Raw genomic sequence first — 19,294 nt, forward strand, 5'->3', positions numbered from 1 at the left:
CGTATGGGCCAGGGTGTCATTCCTCATGTGCAACGGCGGCATGGACGGCTGGTTGAAGTTACCAAGAGCAGCTTTCGACAACGACCAGAACTTGCGTGTTCCGGTCGGGCAACTGGAAAGCTGCTCGCCAATTTTGACGACGTGCTTCGATTTCGCACGGGCGATTTGCCGCTTAAAAAATCTGGAGGCACGGTTATATTTCCTCTTCAGAACTTTGCAGTTCGGATCCTTTGAGCCCAGCGCCGCAACCCAAGTTTGATACGCCTGTTGTTTGCAGTCAGATGCTGCTTTAACTGACGCATCGAACCAGGGCTGTGATCTGCCACCGATCGGTACTACAGAGCTTGGTATAAAATATCCATGCCCTGCAGTATCACATCGGCTACTGCAACGGCGCAGGCACTAGGATCATCTGAAAGGAAACAAACCCTGCTCCAAGGGTAGGATGCAAAAAAGGAACGCATCCTATCCCAATCTGCTGACTTGTAGTGCCAAACGCGGCGGGTTGCTGGTGGTCTGCGACGTTGGCGTCGGATAGGCACTACACTCCTGACCAGGCAATGGTCGGACGTTCCGAGAGGGGCGTTGACAGAGACCTGGTAACCATCGGGATGTGTAGTCAGCAAAAGATCTAATAAGGACGGCATGTGGCTATCCACATCCGGGAGCCGCGTCGGCGACTCAACCAATTGGGACAGACCATACGCCAATGCAAAATTATGCACAGATCGCCCTGCGTAGTCTGTGGTACGTGATCCAAGCCATTCGGCATTGTGCCCGTTGAAATCACCCAAGACTACGATTTCAGCGGAGGGGATCTGAGCAAGCACGTCATCAAATGCCGCTTGAACGCAGCCCATGAGGTGATCCGTTTCTGCGTTACCACTATGGGACCTGTAGACACACGCATAGATGCGGACGCGGTCCTCTAAATCTACGCGGAGCCAGAGAGTAGACAGGCCCCTACCCTCAAAATTGCCGAGACGGCGACAGCAGGTATCCTCCCTAACGTACACACATACCCCGGCATGAGGCATGAAATTATGCTCAATTTTGTACCCGGGGTACGTTAAATATGACGTATCGCTAGGTCGAGATATCCGCGTCTCCGTAAAGAAACACAAGGCCGGCTGCGCCGTCTCAAGGTGGTGGTGGACGGCGTTTAAGTTGGAGTGAATTCCCCGGATGTTACAAAAGTCCACATTAAGCGTGGAGCGGGGTGCCGTGGTGTTGCTGCCCTGTTTGTCCTGTGACATACGCGCGAATGCTCGGGGAGGGATTCTCCGGCTCTACAAGAGCCGGTACCCTCCTGGGGTAATTTATTTTTTAGGACCGCTCTCATATTTTGTTGGGGGGGGGGGGGGGGGGGAATGGCCTCCGGTCCTCGACACTAACCTATGCGAAACATAGCGGCACTAGGCCGCTACTTCACGCCGGTATTCTGTGCGAGTGTGGTAAGTAACCCGGACGAGTCTGGCCTGATTGTGCTGACGTCATAAGGCAGCAGCGTGACTCTCCCACTTTCAAAAAGCCCGTAGTCGCCTCTTACGACACCCTTGGACCTGGGACTACCCTATTCTTTTTACGCCCCGAGGCAGCACAGGGCAGTATATTTTCTTCTCCACGTACCAAACCCTTATTGAGTAAACCTTATGATCGAGCTGCTCACCAAGCTATCATTGCTGATGTACCTTCAGCCTTCCCAAATGGTTCTGCCCTAAACCACCAAGTTTCTTCTTCTTCATCATCACAGGATGATAACCTCTTGGAGGCCCTCCTGTCAATCTTACTCTCTTTGATAACCAAGAACAATCTTAGCCTACCGTCCAATGTTGCCCATCAACTATCACATATCTTATCTATTGGTAAAATTCATGGCCCCAGTGTCCATTCTTCAATGGAACACCAGAAGCCTACGTCCTAAAAAACCCAGCCTTATACACCTAATTAATAAATATCTCCCTTCTGCCATCGCCATCTCGGAGACATGGCTGGTCCCTGGAACTCACTTCAGGGTCCCCGGCTATATGTGCCTTAGGGATGATAGAGCAGAAAGTGTTGCGCCTTATTTATAAGACGCACCCTTCCCTTTTCCCCAATTATCCTTCCTAATCCCCATCCTGGTATAAACATTGTTGCAGCAAAGGTAATGAACTTCTCCTTAGTATCAATCTATGTGCCCCATCCGCAATCAACTATGATTGCAGATATTCTCCTTTTGTTATTGTCTATTCCCCCTCCTATTATTATTATGGGAGACTGTAATGCTCATCATCCTTCATGGGGTTCAAGTCACACTGACTATTTCGCCCTTTCCCTGTTGGATGTATTTGATGAAATCAATCTCTGCATTGTCAATGATGGCTCTCCAACCCGAAGGGTTTCACCTTCTCAAAATCCCAAAAGTGCAGTTGATCGCACCTTATGTTCTCCGTGTCTGGCTCCTCTCCTTTCTTGGAACAACTTAGATAATTCCCATGGTAGTGACCATTTTCCTATAATCATTTCTATCTCTGACAAAGTAATTCCACCCCAAAATTTTTCCCCATCTCTTAAATATAGATTAATAGAAGCAAATTGGCCTAAATATTCATATTTAAAAAAGAAGAAATTAGCTGTATTAAATTACAATAGAAACATGTCCGTGTCAAACTTTATTTATTATAAAAAAGTGGCGGCCAAGGCTACCCATTTATTTAGAAAAAAGAAAAAACAAAGTTGGATTAATTATTGCCAGAATTTAAAACCAAGCATCCATCAAATTAAAAAATTTAGAGGTTCATTTTGTGATCAAGTGTGTGATTTTCCATCCCCCCCAATCCCTCTTGCGTCAACTCACAGTTTAGAGTCCCCCTTCTCATTCTCTGAACTTCTTCTTGCTCTGGATGGCCTAGTTGACTCTGCTCCTGGGGTAGATGGAATCCCATACTCTTTCATTAAAAATTCATCATCTACATCCAAGGAATATTACCTTGGAAAAACCAGGTAATTATTCCATTACTTAAACCTGGTCAGAATCCATCTGAAGCTACCAGCTATAGGCCAATTGCCCTCTCTTCTGCTCTTGCAAAAGTTTCTGAAATCATGATTAAACAAAGGCTTGAGTGGTTTGTTGAAAACAATAATCTCCTTTCCAACTCCCAGTATGGTTTCAGAAAGGGCAAGAGCTCCTTAGATAGCTTGGGTATCCTTACAACTGACATTAGAATAGCACTCCTCAGAAAAGAACACCTCGTGGGAGTTTTTCTTGACATAGAATCTGCATAGATAATGTTTCACTTCCTCTACTCAGGAGTAAACTCAACCAGCTGAGTATCCCCGTGAAGTTATCCCGTTTCATATGTAAAATGTTAGTGGAGAGATCCATCACTACTAAAGGTCCATCCTCTTACGTCCCTCCTAAGTCAGTTTGGAAAGGTTTACCTCAAGGCTCAGTCCTTAGTCCCGTTCTTCATAATCTGTATACCCACAACCTCAACAGTACTGTTACACCTTTCTGTCAGATATTGCAATATGCAGATGACATTGTCCTGTATTCTTCTGACAAGTCTATACAAGATTCATCTAATCATTTGAATAATGCTCTTGATTATCTTTCTGAATATTTAACACAACATGGACTGTCTCTATCAACATCTAAAAGTAAGGTAGCTTTATTTACAAATAAAAGAATTCTTCCACCTATAAAAATTAAAATTTATAATGTTGATCTACCAATTGTTAATAATGTTAAGTTTTTGGGTATTTGGTTGGATCACAAATTATCTGGTGTCAAGCATTTTGAAAAATATTAATATTCTTCGCTCATTGTCTGGTGTCTGGTGGGGAGCTCACCCTGTCACTCAGAAATTATTATACAATGCCATAATTCGCACTCATTTAGATTATGGCACTATTTTCTTAATCCCAGCAAACAAAGCAGGTCTAAATAAATTGGACAGAATTCAGGCTAAATGTTTACGCATAGTATTGGGAGCTGTGAAATCCAGCCCTATTAATGCAATGCAAGTAGAATGTGTGGATCCTCCCCTTCCACTACGTAGACAATTCCTGGCCAATAAATTTTTATTTAAACTAGTTGGCTGACGAGTTCATCCCTTACTCCAACAATTAGAGCAATTAGTTGTTTTATACAATGATAAGAATATTGCACCTGAACACAAGAGAAGACCTTTTATTCTCTCAGCTCCCAAACCCTCTCTTTCAATATTCTAAATTGCCTTTATTTTCAATACCTTTCAGTGCTCTTACTTTCCAACCCTCAGTAATTTTAGACTTTGGTATTGATAAGTTTTCCATAGAAGCAAACAAAACTTTTTCTTATATAATGGACTCAGATTTTCGAAATTGGTACAAAATCTTCACGGACGCGTCAAAAACAGACATGAGTCCGGTTGGTGCTGCAGTATGGATTCCCTCAACAAGAATCATAATGAGTTATAGCTGCCCACCTACCACTTCTTTGTTTACAGGGGAATCAATTGCCATACTCAAAGCTATTCTATTTGTTAAGTCTCATAACATGAACAATTCTATTATCCTTTCAGACTCTAAAAGTAGCCTCCAATCAATTTTCTCAAATCCATTTAGGTCAAAAAGCCAGTTTCCAATTATCCTGATAATAAGAGAAACTTTGAAAGAGTGCTATGAACTCAATATTAACATAGTTTTAGCCTGGAATTCCAGGTCACATGGGCATCTCTGGGAATGAAAATGCAGATGCCTGTGCTAGATCAACCACTCATTCAGGTTCCTTTCAGCATTCTGAAATATTCAGTCATGACTTGTGCTCTACCCTGAAACCCAAGATGTATGAGAGTTGGTCAAACATTTGGCAAGTTTCCAAAACTTTAAAAGGTAAATTTTATGGAGAACTCCAACCAGAAATTCCTCAAAAACCTTGGTTCTCAAAATGTAGGATTCATAATAAAACAATAATCTCAACTATATGCCGCTAACGTTTAAACCACACCTGCACTCCAGTCTTTCTAGCTAAACTTAGAATTAGGGATCATTCTCTATGTGATTGTGGCTTTGATGAGGGAAACATGGATCATTTATTCTTTAGTTGTCCCTTAATGCAATCTTCTCTGCACAATTATATACCCGCTGAAGTCCCCCGTCCAACCTCTGTTAAATGTCTCCTCTCCCTAGTTTACACTCCTTTTGTAAATATTTTGTGTAAATATACTAAAATAAATAAGATTAAGTTGTAAATATTATTTAGTACTTATATTAATTAATTATTTAAGTATTTCTATTTGTGTATGTCATTTATAGTCTTACAAGCATGTATATTATTTGTTTCAGATATTATTAGAAAATTAAACTTTATGTAATCTGAACACCGATTATTACCGTTAAACTTAGAAGATACATACTCAAAGCTTGGTAGTCTAATCTAACGTGATTCTGACAAATCTGTGGTATATCTTCCACAGAAGCCACAGTAGGAAGAATAGAATAGAATAGGATGATTTGAGTGAATGTACCTGAAAGCTATTGAAACAAGCTATAATACCATGCAAAATAAACCATCTTATAAACTAAATTAGGGTCCAAACTTGGTGAGGGTATAGTGTGCTGTATGGCACTCTCGGTTTTGGTGTATTGGAAAAATCGAGTGCCCTGAGGCACTGCGGATTTTGAAAACGTTAAACAATATAAGTACTTGTGCTATCTTATTATCATATTTGTCAGTACCATAAATGTTAATTAAACCCTGGGGTTGTTATAACTATAGTCTTCATCAATTAATCAAAAATTACTGTTAAATTGATAATTTTTCCGTTTAGTACTTTTGTTATGGTCCAAGTGAATAGTCATTATCTAATTATTTATCACACTTTTAGTCATTATAAATATTGATAAGCTATTGACTGTGACATTTCGAAAGCTGTTTGAAGAAGATTGTGTGGATCTTTGACCCTTCTACTTAAACTTTAGTTTTAGAGTCTTTCCTACAATTCTATAAAATTAATGACTTCTTACTTAAAGAGTCATAAACAGATTGTAGACATTTGCGGTATACAATACAAACATACAAAAGGCTTGGATGTAGAGATAGGTGTGCCACAGGGTTCAATACTTGGTCCATGTCTCTTTTTAGTATATATTAACAATCTTCCTTTGATGGTAGAGAAACTTGCAGATACAGTTTTATCTGCTGTTAATACGTCACTTTTAGACGCAAAATAGGCGCATAGCAGACATTGAGTTGCGGAAAGTAGTCCGTGAATACCTACATCACTTTTATTCAAAATAAAACTGAAAGGCAATATGGTGGATAGGGAAATGTTTAATGATACTATGTTAAAAGTATTAAATTGGTTCAAAAATAAAAACCAATTGTATTCGATTTCAACTTTAGCAAATAGACTGATTTCTGCTGCTTTTGTGGTTAAAAAGATCACACTGATGTGAATACTTAGAAATATCAGCAAATTTAAGAAAAATTGTGTTTTGAATTTATTCATTCAAGAAGAAAGAATAAATTGTATACATGCTGTTTTATAAGTTAAGGGCATAGGTCTTGATATTCAATTTTAATTATAAAATACTAAGCAGTACACTAGGAATCAATGAGCGCAAATTAAAGATATAATATATTAAAGCTTCTTTGACAAATAATGCTTAGTATAGTATAGTAGATTATATAGAGAACAATGGTGCATGGTTCTTGTCTGGTTCTGGTCATGCTACCTAAAATTGTGTAATATTATTGCCGAATTCCACCTTCGCACGACACGCCACAAGTTAGGATATCATCCTCACCATCTGGATGTGTGGCGGTCCTCCACAGTGCGGTTTTCTAGGAGCTTTCTTCCACGTACTACAAAGCTGTGGAATGAGCTTCCTTGTGCGGTGTTTCAGGGACGATACGACATGGGTACCTTCAAAAAAAGCGCGTACACCTTCCTTAAAGGCCGGCAACGCTCCTGTGATTCCTCTGGTGTTGCAAGAGATTGTGGGCGGCGGTGATCACTTAACAACAGGTGACCCGTACGCTCGTTTGTCCTCCTATTCCATAAAAAAAATATATATATTAGATTAAATAGGTTAAGTTGTTACATGCCTAAAAATATCGGCTGGGAGTTTCTTGTCAGTTATTCTCCCCATGTCAAAGCCCCTTTACGAGCTAGCTTCATGAAGTTACCAAGTGTTGATGCAATATCTTATGTTCACTCCCTATGTTGAATAAATATTATCATTTTATTCCATTCTATTGTCGGGCAATCTTATAACATAGACACTTTGGATGATGTAAACATTATTATTATTTGTTTTGGTGGATAATCATGGATAACTCAAACATAACTGACATAAATTGTCAATTAGATGAAAGTTTAAATGTGTTAGTATTGGTAAAGGGAAAAAAATCCCATTTTCTCACTAGTGAAAATTATAAAGAGATAATTAAAAAACCGGCCAAGTGCGAGTCGATCTCGAATATTTTGTTTTTTAGTATTTCTTCTATTCTATTGTGGCTTGTGTGAAAAATGAGACTTAACATCTTATGTCTCAAGGTGACCACTGCAATTGTAGAACCGCTGAGAATTATTGTTGTTTTTTCAAGAATCCTTTGTGGCACTGCTTCATATTGGGCAGGGTGTACAATTACCATCAGCTGAACATCCTGCTGGTCTCATCCCTTATTTTCATAAAAAAAAATATTATGAATAACAGATCCAATAAAGTACAAAAACATAATTGAAATAGATTAGGAATAACGACGACCTGTATAGCCGAGTGGTTAGCGATCCTACCTACTAAGCTAGAGGTCCCGGGTTCGAATCCCGGTAGCTGCAAGCATTTATATGATGAATATGGATGTTTGTTTCCGAGTCATGGATGTTTAAATGTATTTATGTATGTTTATATAAATTTATGTATTTTTAAGTAAGTATATTGTATCAAATATATCATTGTCTTGTAACCCATAACACAGGCTATATATGCTTAACTTGGGGCAAGATAATTTGTGTGTGTCAATAATCATACACAGGTTAAAAATTGAAGAATAAGCAATAAATATCCTGGTCACCTGTTGTTAAGTGATCCTTTGGTCATTGTCAAGACACTGCAAGATAAGCTAGGTATAAGTCCTATGTTTCTATATCATACTATGGATACAATCAATTAACCTTAGATTCTATTCTATTCTTTCTAGTGGCTTCTGTGGAAGGGGCACCACAACTCGCCAATGTCACGTTTCAGTAGACCAACAAGCTTAGAGTGTGTCATTTGATCGGTGTAAACGAATTTACAAGTGATTATAGTAATGACAAACACTGATAATATAACTTATAGAAAACATTTATTGTGTTAGTCATAACTTAATATTATTTTGTTTAATATATTTACATAAAGTATTTATAAAAGGAGTGAAAACAAAGGTGAGGAGGCATTTCATGTAGGTCGACGAAAACAATTGCGTTTAGAGCTAACCTCTATTTTGAGTAATTTACACACTCTAAAACAAAGTGTCACACAAATCGTACACTCGCGAGACGTAGCTTGTCATGATCGCTAAACTAATATTCCTGGCTTGTATTTATCGGTTGTCTAACAGCAAGAGACACTATCTAGACATAAATTATCTAAGCAATGTACTTTTTTATTTTAAAGATCATGACACTACAAAAGTGGCAATGAATTCTTAACCCTTGTTCTCATAAATGTCAACCTTTTCCAAAGTGATGGTAAATAGTAAAATGTATGAATTTTAACATTCATAAGTATTATATTTCAACCTTATTGAATAAATCAACTTTGATTTGATTGTATTTTGCAAATAATTTATTTATAAAAGAATAATTTTTTTATCTTTCAGAAACTTCAAATATCAGCCAACATGGAAGCTTTGTCATTTGACATGGTAGATAGCACCAGATGTTTTGTGGTGTCGGGAAATTCAGCAGTCCAATTCCTTCATTTAGGCTTGTACTCTGTGAAAACCGGAGAACTACTTCAGGAATATCCAGAAACGTTTCCCATATACAATGACTTCATATCTGTGGCAATTGGTCTTTACAAAGATGAACCCTTCGTTTCCATTGTAAATGGTTCAGATCTAGTTTACGTGCAAAATATTATACAGCCACATATAAAAGCGTAAGTAGTGTATTTTTTTTTATGACAATAAGGCATGAGACAAGCAGGACGTTCAGCTGATGGTAATTGATACACCCTGCCCATTACAATGCTGTGCCGCATGATTTTTGAAAATCCCAAAATTTCTGATCGGCACAACAATGGCGCTCGTCACCTTGAGGTATAAGATGTTAGGTCTCAGCTTCGGCACCTTACAGACCGAAACACAATAATGCTTACACATAACTGCTTCACAGCAGAAGTAGGCGCCGTTGTAGTACCCATAATTTAACCCGTACCAAGCATCCTGTGCAAAGGAGCCTCCCACTGGTATATAGCTCAATTCAAATATTGAATACTTTTTATATTAACTTTATTGGTGTTATAATAAATTAATTTCTTCTAAACTTCTTTATAAAAAAAAGATATTGTTTTAAATAGTTAGTTTTAAAATAATAATAATAATATTGACACACTTTTTACACAAATTATCTTGCCCCAAGTTAAGCATATATAGCCTGTGTTATGGGTTACAAGATAATGATATATTTAATACAATATACTTACTAAAACATACATAAATTCATATAAACATACATAGATACATTTAAACATCCATGACTCGGAAACAAACACCCATATTCATCATATAAATGCTTGCACCTACCGTGATTCGAACCCGGGACCTCTAGCTTAGTAGGTAGGATCGCTAACCACTCGGCTATACAGGTCGTCAGGTTTATATTTACTTTTTTGTTGTTACTCTCCTTCTGTCCATTCATCATTCCTCCTGTCTTTCTTATACGATTTCTTGCTTCATTTCTAAAATAATAACTTAATTTATACTTATCTTAGAATATGGAGTACAAAATATGGGTAATATACCCCAAATAGCGTTGATAGTTAGCATTCAACTCAACATTGTAGTTACTCATTCAATTAATTATTGTAGGTTATTTCATGGTACAAGTTATAAATAAATAAATATAATTAGTTATACAGTAACATACATATAATCATGGGCCTATTATAACCTACTAGCTGACCCGACAGACGTTGTTCTGTACATAATAAATAAAATACTAATTTTTTATATATTTGTCAATAATATTTCATAACATCAAGAATTATTGTTTCGTAAAATAAGCATTCAGATCTTATAATGAAATTGTTTCACAGCGGAACTGTCAAACCGTGCGTCAATAAATTCTCTCATAGAAAATAAGTCCATACAAAACAAATATTGGAAATATAAATAGTTAGGTCTGGAATTTCGTAAAATGCGTTCTTAGCTGACCTCTACTCGGTGAAAAGAATATTCCTACCAAATTTAAAGTCTTTAGCTCTAATGGTTCCAGAGATATCGTGATGAGTCACTATATATGTGGAAATCTCTTATATATATAAAGATTACTGAGAACAAGCATTTTAAAAATCCACAGTAATATAGTTACATTAAAGTTTTTACACATAGTAGACTATATATTATAACAAACAGTTAGCACATCACTAAACAAACACCTCTTCACAATCGGCGTAACGGACAGTCCTAAGTGCAGAGGCTGTCTGGCCGAAGACGAAACGGTCGCTCACGTAATCCTGGAATGTGCGGGGGTGGCCAACCAACGGGCAAAAACCTTAACCACTACGAGGTCGCTCCAGGAAGTCTGCGAACACCCCAGGAATGTTCTGAACTTCTGGAAGGAGCTGGGCTGGTTGGAGTAACTGGCCATTACTGCACGAAAAATGGACCCATGCTAGTGGTTTAATTGCGGAAACAGGAGCCCCTATACCATACCATACCAACAAGCAGTTTATATTTTCTTTAACTCTTTGTAGTTAGTTGTTCTCTTATGGCCGTTCCCAATATTCAGTCTATCTCCGGTTGTGGCCTACTTGAGATAAAAATCCTAACCATCGCTGACTTTTCTATCCCAATAAACTTTTGACGGTAACTCATCATATCCGTGCATGCTGTCTGTCAATGGGATGACGTATAGCTTACCAGCGATAGAAGTTTGTATGGGAATTGCAATTCACGCGTCCCTATATTATCCGTATCTGTAGCTGTCAGTAATATTGGCTGTCGTATATTGGGGCAGCTTCAGATTATTGACAGCTAATTTCTTTATCTAGAAGTCACGGACGAGTAAAAAAAGAATGCCTCCGCGCCGTGATATTAGCAAGTGAAGAACCGTTATGCTAGTGTGTGTTCGATTACGGGGGATACTAGTTACACAATTTGTTCACCCTTTAATAATCATATATGGCCACAAATACTTATATAGTATCGTTATTACACAACGCACGACGGCATTTTAAAATATTTTATTGAGACGCAAACTGATCTGTCACAGATGATGATAATTCTCATAATGGCCGCCTATCGGCCTGTAGTAATGTAAGTGTGTGCGTGGCGCTACGTATTTACACCTTAATCTTCTTGTTTTGGTGCTACACTGTTATGTAAGGCGACACGGAGTCCTTATTTTTTTACTAGTCCGTGCTAGAAGGTAGTAATCTATCTCTATCTGTAGATAGTATATTGGGAACGGAAAATTAATCATCCAAAACGAATATGTAAGCTTCTAAAATATGAGTGAAGGTATTTTTTTTTTTATGGAATAGGAGGACAAACGAGCGTACGGGTCACCTGGTGTTAAGTGATCACCGCCGCCCTTTCTCTTGCAACACCAGAGGAATCACAAGAGCGTTGCCGGCTTTTAAGGAAGGTGTACGCGCTTTTTTTGAAGGTACCCATGTCGTAGTGTCCCGGAAACACCGCACAAGGAAGCTCATTCCATAGCTTTGTAGTACGAGGGAGAAAGTTCCTTGAAAACCGCACTGTAAAGGACCGCCACACATCCAGATGGTGGGGATGAAATGAAAGTGGAAATGAAGTGGCGTGTCGTGCGAAGGTGGAATTCGGCGGCAGGAATCAGGTTAAACAGCTCTTCGGAACACTCCCCGTGATAGATGCGGTAGAAGACACACAATGAAGCGACGTCTCTACGCAACGCCAAGAGATCCAGCCGTTCACAGAGCACTGAGTCCCTGACAATTCGAGCTGCTCTATGTTGCACGCGGTCAAATGGATCGAGCTGATACTGGGGTGCGCCAGACCAGAGATGACAGCAATACTCCATGTGTGGCCGGACCTGCGCTTTGTAGAACGCTAGAATGTGGGCCGGCTTGAAGTATTGCCGTGCTCTATTAATGACGCCCAGCTTCTTCGAATCAATTTGGCTTTGCCCTCCAGATGGCCACGGAATTGGCAATCGCTCGAGATTTCGAGACCCAGTAATCCGATACTAGGCGCGGCTTTAAGTGAAGTGTACTGTTTCAAATTCCATTACTCAATACAATACTTCAATACATTGCAGGTGTTTTTCAGTTGGGCCGTTCCGTCTGTTATGTGTAGCAGGAAATAAGCAAGGTTGGGTCGCAGTGGGCGACGCTCTCGGGAAGGCAACGATAATAAGAGGCGACCTGTATGAACCAAAGAATCAAGCAAAAGAAGTTGTACACTGGCACTTCCTGCCATTACTGGCTGTGTGTTTTACTAATTCTGGTCAGTTGCTATAAGTTCCTTGCAAGAATGAATTAATAACTTACAATTTATACAAATGATTTAAGTTTTCTTTAGTGTTAATTCCACGAGACGTCGCGTGCCAGATTTTGGCGAGACAACACGTCCTGATGATGCCTATACTTAAATCATTTGTATAATTATGGATTTCCGCAAAGTAACGCCTAATTCAATAAATTAACTTACAATTTGTTATGTTTTTAAAGTGATAACCCTCACTTCTAGGATTAATACACAAATAAAATTTGGCTTCATCTACATGATCTACTTTACAGTTGATAAGCTGCTCAACCCAAGTCAATTTCCTAAAATGCAAATATTGGCGTTTTTCTGTTTTTCTCCATTTGTAATGTATATATATTATATAATATTCATAGTTATTTATGCAACTATTGTGTAATAAGGGGTTGATATTAAAACACGAATGAGGGATTTGTGATAATAGTATCACATGAGTGTTTTAATGCCTAATTATCATTTTAATTATTTTTTTTTTAATTTTAATATACATTTGCATTCAAGGCTTTATCTACACCCAAAATATGAATCCTTTAAAAGATTGTGAAACAGTTAGTTTACTGCTAACATTAAAACAGCCAGTCCTAGTAGTAACCTAATATCATTACTGATTATATACAAATAAACTGAAGAATTATTTATTTTAGTAGTAATTTACATTTTGTATAGTGCAATTATTAAAATTCACTTGAACATTATGTTCTTTTGCAGCGTTTATAATATCCGGCGGTGTGCTGTCAAAACTTGAATCGCTCATTTTTTCAAGAAAAATGGCGGGGTTCCGAATAACCTACTATTTTTTACGGCGCGCCACGTTCTGGTAGTGTGGAAAGCGCGTACACGAAAATGTTCTCTTTTTGAAATTCATACAGATACAACGCATCGAGCAATAAGAATGTGGCTGTTTGTTGAAACTCTGCGCATGAAGGGATCGAAAAAAAATCAAGGAGTGTTGTTATGAAATTCAGTACAACATTACAACACTCGTTTGGATGATGCAATGGTTATTACGACATTGGCTGTTTTAATGTTAGATATAAATAAGCTACCTGTTTCAGAATCTTTAATAGAGGATTTAAATCATGGGTGTAGATAAAGTTACTAAGAGTATTCATTCAACATTTTTTTTTATTACAGGAAGTTACCTTATCTCTGGCGGTATGGAAAAAGTTTTAGTCAAATGGACGCTAGGACATCTTGCAAATAAAGCTGGAGAGAAAAATTTTATTCCGCGACTCCCGGGACACGTGAGATTCATTAGCGTTAACGACACACACATTGCCATCACACTGTCTAATAACTGTAAGTATGTAGATTAAATACATTTTTTTTGCTACTATGGAGTATACGTACATACGTTCTCTAAAACAACAAGTATGTGTAAAAATATTTTTCATACGACGACGTGTAGGTACCGAAATATCAACTTATCTAGCTCCCGAGGGGTCGCAGACGCTGTGACGTCACTACACGAGGCATGGTCATAACCAGGGAGCGTACATTTCATGCCCGTTTCGTCATATTATGAAAACACGAAGGATGTTTCAAAAAACGTAGTGACAGATAGTCTATCAACGTTTGATTCTAACATAATAGTGTCTGAAATATAAAAAATAAGTATTTAATGGGATGGAAACAAAATGCTTTATTGTGTAATATGATCAGGGCCGGATTTAAACTTAATGCCGCCCCTGGGCACCGGAACTAAATCCGCCCCAATACTGGAATTTTACATAAACGTTATAGTTTATATATTTTAATTTTTAAAACTATAGTAACTAATTTATTGCAGAAACTTTGTGATATGTTATATATTCTAAAATAATGAATAAATATTTGTTTTTTCTAACAATTATAAATTTGGCACTAAGGGTGACTCATAATTAAATATATGACCAATCCTGATCACTAAAAAAATTTTTTTCACCCTCAAAATTTTGCCGCCTTTAAAAATTTGCTGCCCTGGGCACTTGCCCCAACTGCCCCTAGTGTAAATCCACCGCTGAATATGATATAAAGTACTATCTCTCAGTTGCGTCTTCTCCGTAGTCAACAAGTTGGAAATATAAAACGCAATATCGGTGCAATTCAAAGCACACTATGCCATAAAATTTAAATGACGGTAACACCATATCTTCACCATCCACACACACAATGATGCATTTTGTTTCTAACCCATTAAATACTTATTTTTGTATTACAGAAACTACTGCGTTAGTTATAAATTATAACTAATTAATTTATCTCTAAATAACACTAGAGGTGTTCGTTATATTAGATAGCTGATATAATAATCTATTATATACATATTTCTAATCATATCACCTAATATTTATTAAAACTAGAAAGCGTTATTTAATATTTATGCGATACGCGATTTTTGTCACCTGCCAAATTATGCTCTAAGAGTACTGCATAAGAACTAAATTCAAATGAAAGTCGTTTATAATTCATGTGATACGCTATTTTCGTCACCTGCCAAATTATGCTCTAAGAGCACTGCATAACGTTTATATTCAAATAAAAGTCCAGCTGTAAGTGGAAATATATTAGGCAAATGAATATATTTTGTTCGGCTATCCAACGCGTTAGATTATTTTGTTTGTTTGAATAAATATTAAATTACTTGACTTTGTATGATGTAGTTAATTTGTATTGAATATTGACTATCTTGCGTTTGTGAATGATTTTGAATTGATTGTTTGTAAAGTTTGTTTTATAGAATAGTTTTAAAAGTTGTACCTAAATTTAGTTTTGCATAAATAAAATAATTATATTTTACCATAAATCATAATTTCAGTCAGACAGTCCAAAGCCTGTATATAAGTTTGAAGGGAAGTTCAATTTTTTTATTAATACATTATTAGTAAGCACTTTTAAAAGCTCTCACAGCAATAATGTATAGAATAATACAGCGCACGATACATCGACATTCTGTAACGAATAGCAACGATAATGAAACGCGTCATAAGTCATAACGAAGTGAACTAATATATTATAGCGAAAAAAAAATAGGCGTTTTAAAAATAGCGTATCGTTATAACGCGATTTCAATATATAGCCGTTGCGAACACCTCTAAATAACACGCACAATAAAATGAAGAGATAGTCATGAAAACCAACATTTCTTTTTTTTCATCCTGTATGTAGCTTGGCGTCATACGCCTGTCATCGGCATGACATGTACGCTCCCTGGTCATAACATGATTATTGTGACGTCACACAGGCATATCGCGACCTATCAATATTTTAATATTGCGGAACGGAAAATAATCGTCACTTCAAAACTATTCGCACTGTTTTGAAGTAACGATAGTAAAAGACCTCAGGAGAATCTCAAATCTCGCACTCAGCGTACTTAATGTGGACTTTTGCAACATCAGGGGAATCCAATCCAATTTAAAGGCCATGCACCACCACCTTGAGACGGCGCAGCTGGCCTTGTGGTGTGTTACGGCGACGCAGATATCTCGGCCGAGCGACACAGAATATTTAACATACCCCGAATATAAAATTGAGCAAAATGTTTAGTAAGCTTGATAATGATGGTAAGACCTAGAGGGTCACCAGTTGATCATCGACCGAAAGTACGGCTTTCGCAATGGGCGGTTGGCAAGCGATTATCTGGTATACCTAACACACTGATGGGGGGCAGCACGTGGGCCCTCTTGGGAAATCGTCTATCAGTGTTGAAAGAAACTTGTATCTATCGTGTCCTCTCAAGAGAAAGGTCGCGAAGTGGGTAAAATGAACCTTTTGCAATGTTACCCTCAGATTTGCGCATTTACCACAAAAACCAACCATTTTTCGTGTCACTGCTCTTCAACAACACTTTGCCTCGCCTAGTATCGGAATACTGGGTCTCGAAATCTCGAGCGGTTGCATTCTGCAATTGCATATTGCACTTCGGTCATCTGGAAAGCAATAAGACCTCATAAGTAGAGAATGGCAACACTTCAAGCCGGCCCACATTCTAGGGCTCTACAAAGCACAGGTCCGGGTACATAAGGAGTATTTCTGTCACCTCTTGTAAGGCGCACCCCAGCATCAGCTCGAACCATTTGACCGCGTGCAACGCAGAGAGAACCCAGTGCTCTGTGAAAGCCTAGATCACTTGGCGTTGCATAGAGACGTCGGTTCTGTATGTCTGGTTTTGTACCGCATTTATCACGGCGAGTGTTCCGATGAGCTGTGAAATGATTCTTGCCGCCGAATTCCACCTTCGCCCGATACGCAACTAAATTACAATATCATCTCCACCATCTGGATATGTGGCGTTCCACCACAATGCGATTTTCAAGGAACTTTCATCCACGTACAACCAAGCTGTGGAATGAGCTTCCTTGTGCGGTGTTTCCAGAACGACACGACATGGGTACTTAAAAAAAAGTGCGTACACCTTAGTAAAAGTCCGGCAACGCTCCTGTGCTTCCACTGGTGTTGCAAGAGAATGTTGCCGGCGGTGATCACTTACGGTCTGATGAGCCGTACGCTCGTTTGTCCTCCTCTTTCATAAAAAAAACCACAAGCTATTGAATCGGTACACATATGATACACCAACTATCCACCTGGCACAAAAATAACACTAGTTCAGTAAAGTACTCCCGGGATAATAAATTTAAGATATGCAGTTGGGAGTTCATGAGTATTTAATAGACCTCTTTTTTTATGAAATTTAGGGACGAGACGAGCAAGGCGTTCAGCTGATGGTAATTGATACGCCCTGCCCATTACAATGCAGTGCCGCTCAGGATTATTGACGAACCCCGAAATTCTGAACAGTACTACAGCGCTTGTCACCTTGAGACATACGATGTTAAGTCTCATTTGCCCAGTAATTTCAATAGCTACGGCGCCCTTCAGACCGAAACCCAGTAATGTTTAGATATTACTGCTTCACGGCAGATAAGCGCCGTTGTGGTACCCATAATCTAGCGGGCATGCTGTGCAAAGGAGCCTCCCACTGGTAAACCTCACCTACATATAGGTATAGACGTAATACGCTATGAGTAATAAGCAAAAATAATGATTAGTTCATAACTTCAACAGCTGTTGTCATCGCTAGCATGCCCATGAGGGTAGTTTCAACAATATTAGAGTGCGGGGGCCTTTCAACAACGACACGCGCTTTTGGGACTCCGCTTGTGTACGACAGCCGTTCCAAATGTCTGATAATTCCAGGACGCACCGGCTTCCTACAGTTGTACTCGACATCAGTAGACAAGGTGTTATATAACGTGAGTAGAAACAATCTCACCACTCCAACTAACATCTCAATAATAAGGAAAGGTACTACTGTGGTTGCTATATTTACTAGAGATGAAACGGTTAGCAGTTTGGCCGGATACCGGTTATTCGGCCTACCATGTGGCCGAATAGCCGAATATCCGGCGGAACTTTGCCGTTTGGTGTATCGCATACACAAACACAGACTTGCGTAGGCGGCGCATAATATGCCTTTAGTGCAGTATGAGTACTAATTAATAATTTTTTTTCTATTACATTAATTTACTATGGTGTGATTAAAAATTTACAACTAAAACTAAACTAATTATAATTCTTAAGTGATACTAAAACTAACTACTAATAAAGCAAATAATTACTTAAAAATATATTTTTTATATTTTTATTTTTTTAATTCGGCCTGATGCCTATCCGGCTGAATAGTAGGTAGTAATCCGTTATTCGGCCGGATAGTATTAAGGCCGCCGGATAGGCCGGATACCGGATTGTTACCGGATATTCGTTTCATCTCTAATATTTACGGCCGTTCCCATTATACTATCTACAGATGGAGATAAATTACTACCTTCTACTGTCAGTAATTAGCTGTCAATAATCTGAAGCTGTCCCAATATACCCGATAAGTCATTCTTATCGCCTTATATTGGGACGTGTACGGATAAGGTGATTTACCGTCGACAAGTTTATTCGGACAGAAAAGTCAACGATAGTTAGATTTTTATCTCAAGTAAGAGGTAGGCTGAATATTGGGAACGGCCGTTAATGTACAGTTGACTTATATAAACATACTTTAGCTGTCAAGAAATAATACTGGGAATAGCCAATTTTTTTTTCTCATACGCGTATAATGATTTCAACTTGAGCCAAATATTTATTATTTACTAGCTGATACCCTCGACTTCGTCCGCGTACACACATGCCTAAGCACGAAGTACTTATAAATATCTTTATTTCCTAAAACTTTATTAACTTTATATTAAATGAAGGTATCGCCATATTTTATCAATTTACATAAAAATAATCTGATAGATAGTTAAAAATTGTAAGAAACCTCCAACTATGGTTAGCTAAAATTAAGTTTCTTTTTTACCTCCTGAGAAAGTTAGAATGATATAAAAATTCTAATTATTTATGCATTTTAAATTATTATATTAATTTTATTTCTAAGCGACAGGGGACACATCCAAGAAACAAATTAATTTTTGTTGTTGATGTTATTTTTTATTTAATTCCGAGCATTTTCATATTTATTCACATTTTAAACCTTCTCTGGACTTCCACAAATAATTCAAGGCCAAATTTTGCGAAATCGGTCCATATCCGTTCTCATGTTTTAGCGAGACTAACGAA

General features: G+C 38.1%; 1 protein-coding gene across 1 annotated transcript in view; it reads left to right on the plus strand.

The window, feature by feature from the left end:
- LOC126977378 (WD repeat-containing protein 75) overlaps positions 1-19,294 on the plus strand; it is a 30,530-nt gene that overhangs the window by 3,560 nt on the left and 7,676 nt on the right. Inside the window, exons 3-6 of the mRNA XM_050826142.1 lie at positions 8,834-9,114; positions 12,477-12,664; positions 13,838-14,002; positions 17,750-17,937. Coding sequence (XP_050682099.1) covers positions 8,834-9,114; positions 12,477-12,664; positions 13,838-14,002; positions 17,750-17,937 — 822 coding nt within the window. The remainder of the gene's footprint in view (positions 1-8,833; positions 9,115-12,476; positions 12,665-13,837; positions 14,003-17,749; positions 17,938-19,294) is intronic.

The sequence above is a fragment of the Leptidea sinapis genome, chromosome 45 (assembly GCF_905404315.1).
Source record: "Leptidea sinapis chromosome 45, ilLepSina1.1, whole genome shotgun sequence".
NCBI lineage: Eukaryota > Metazoa > Arthropoda > Insecta > Lepidoptera > Pieridae > Leptidea > Leptidea sinapis.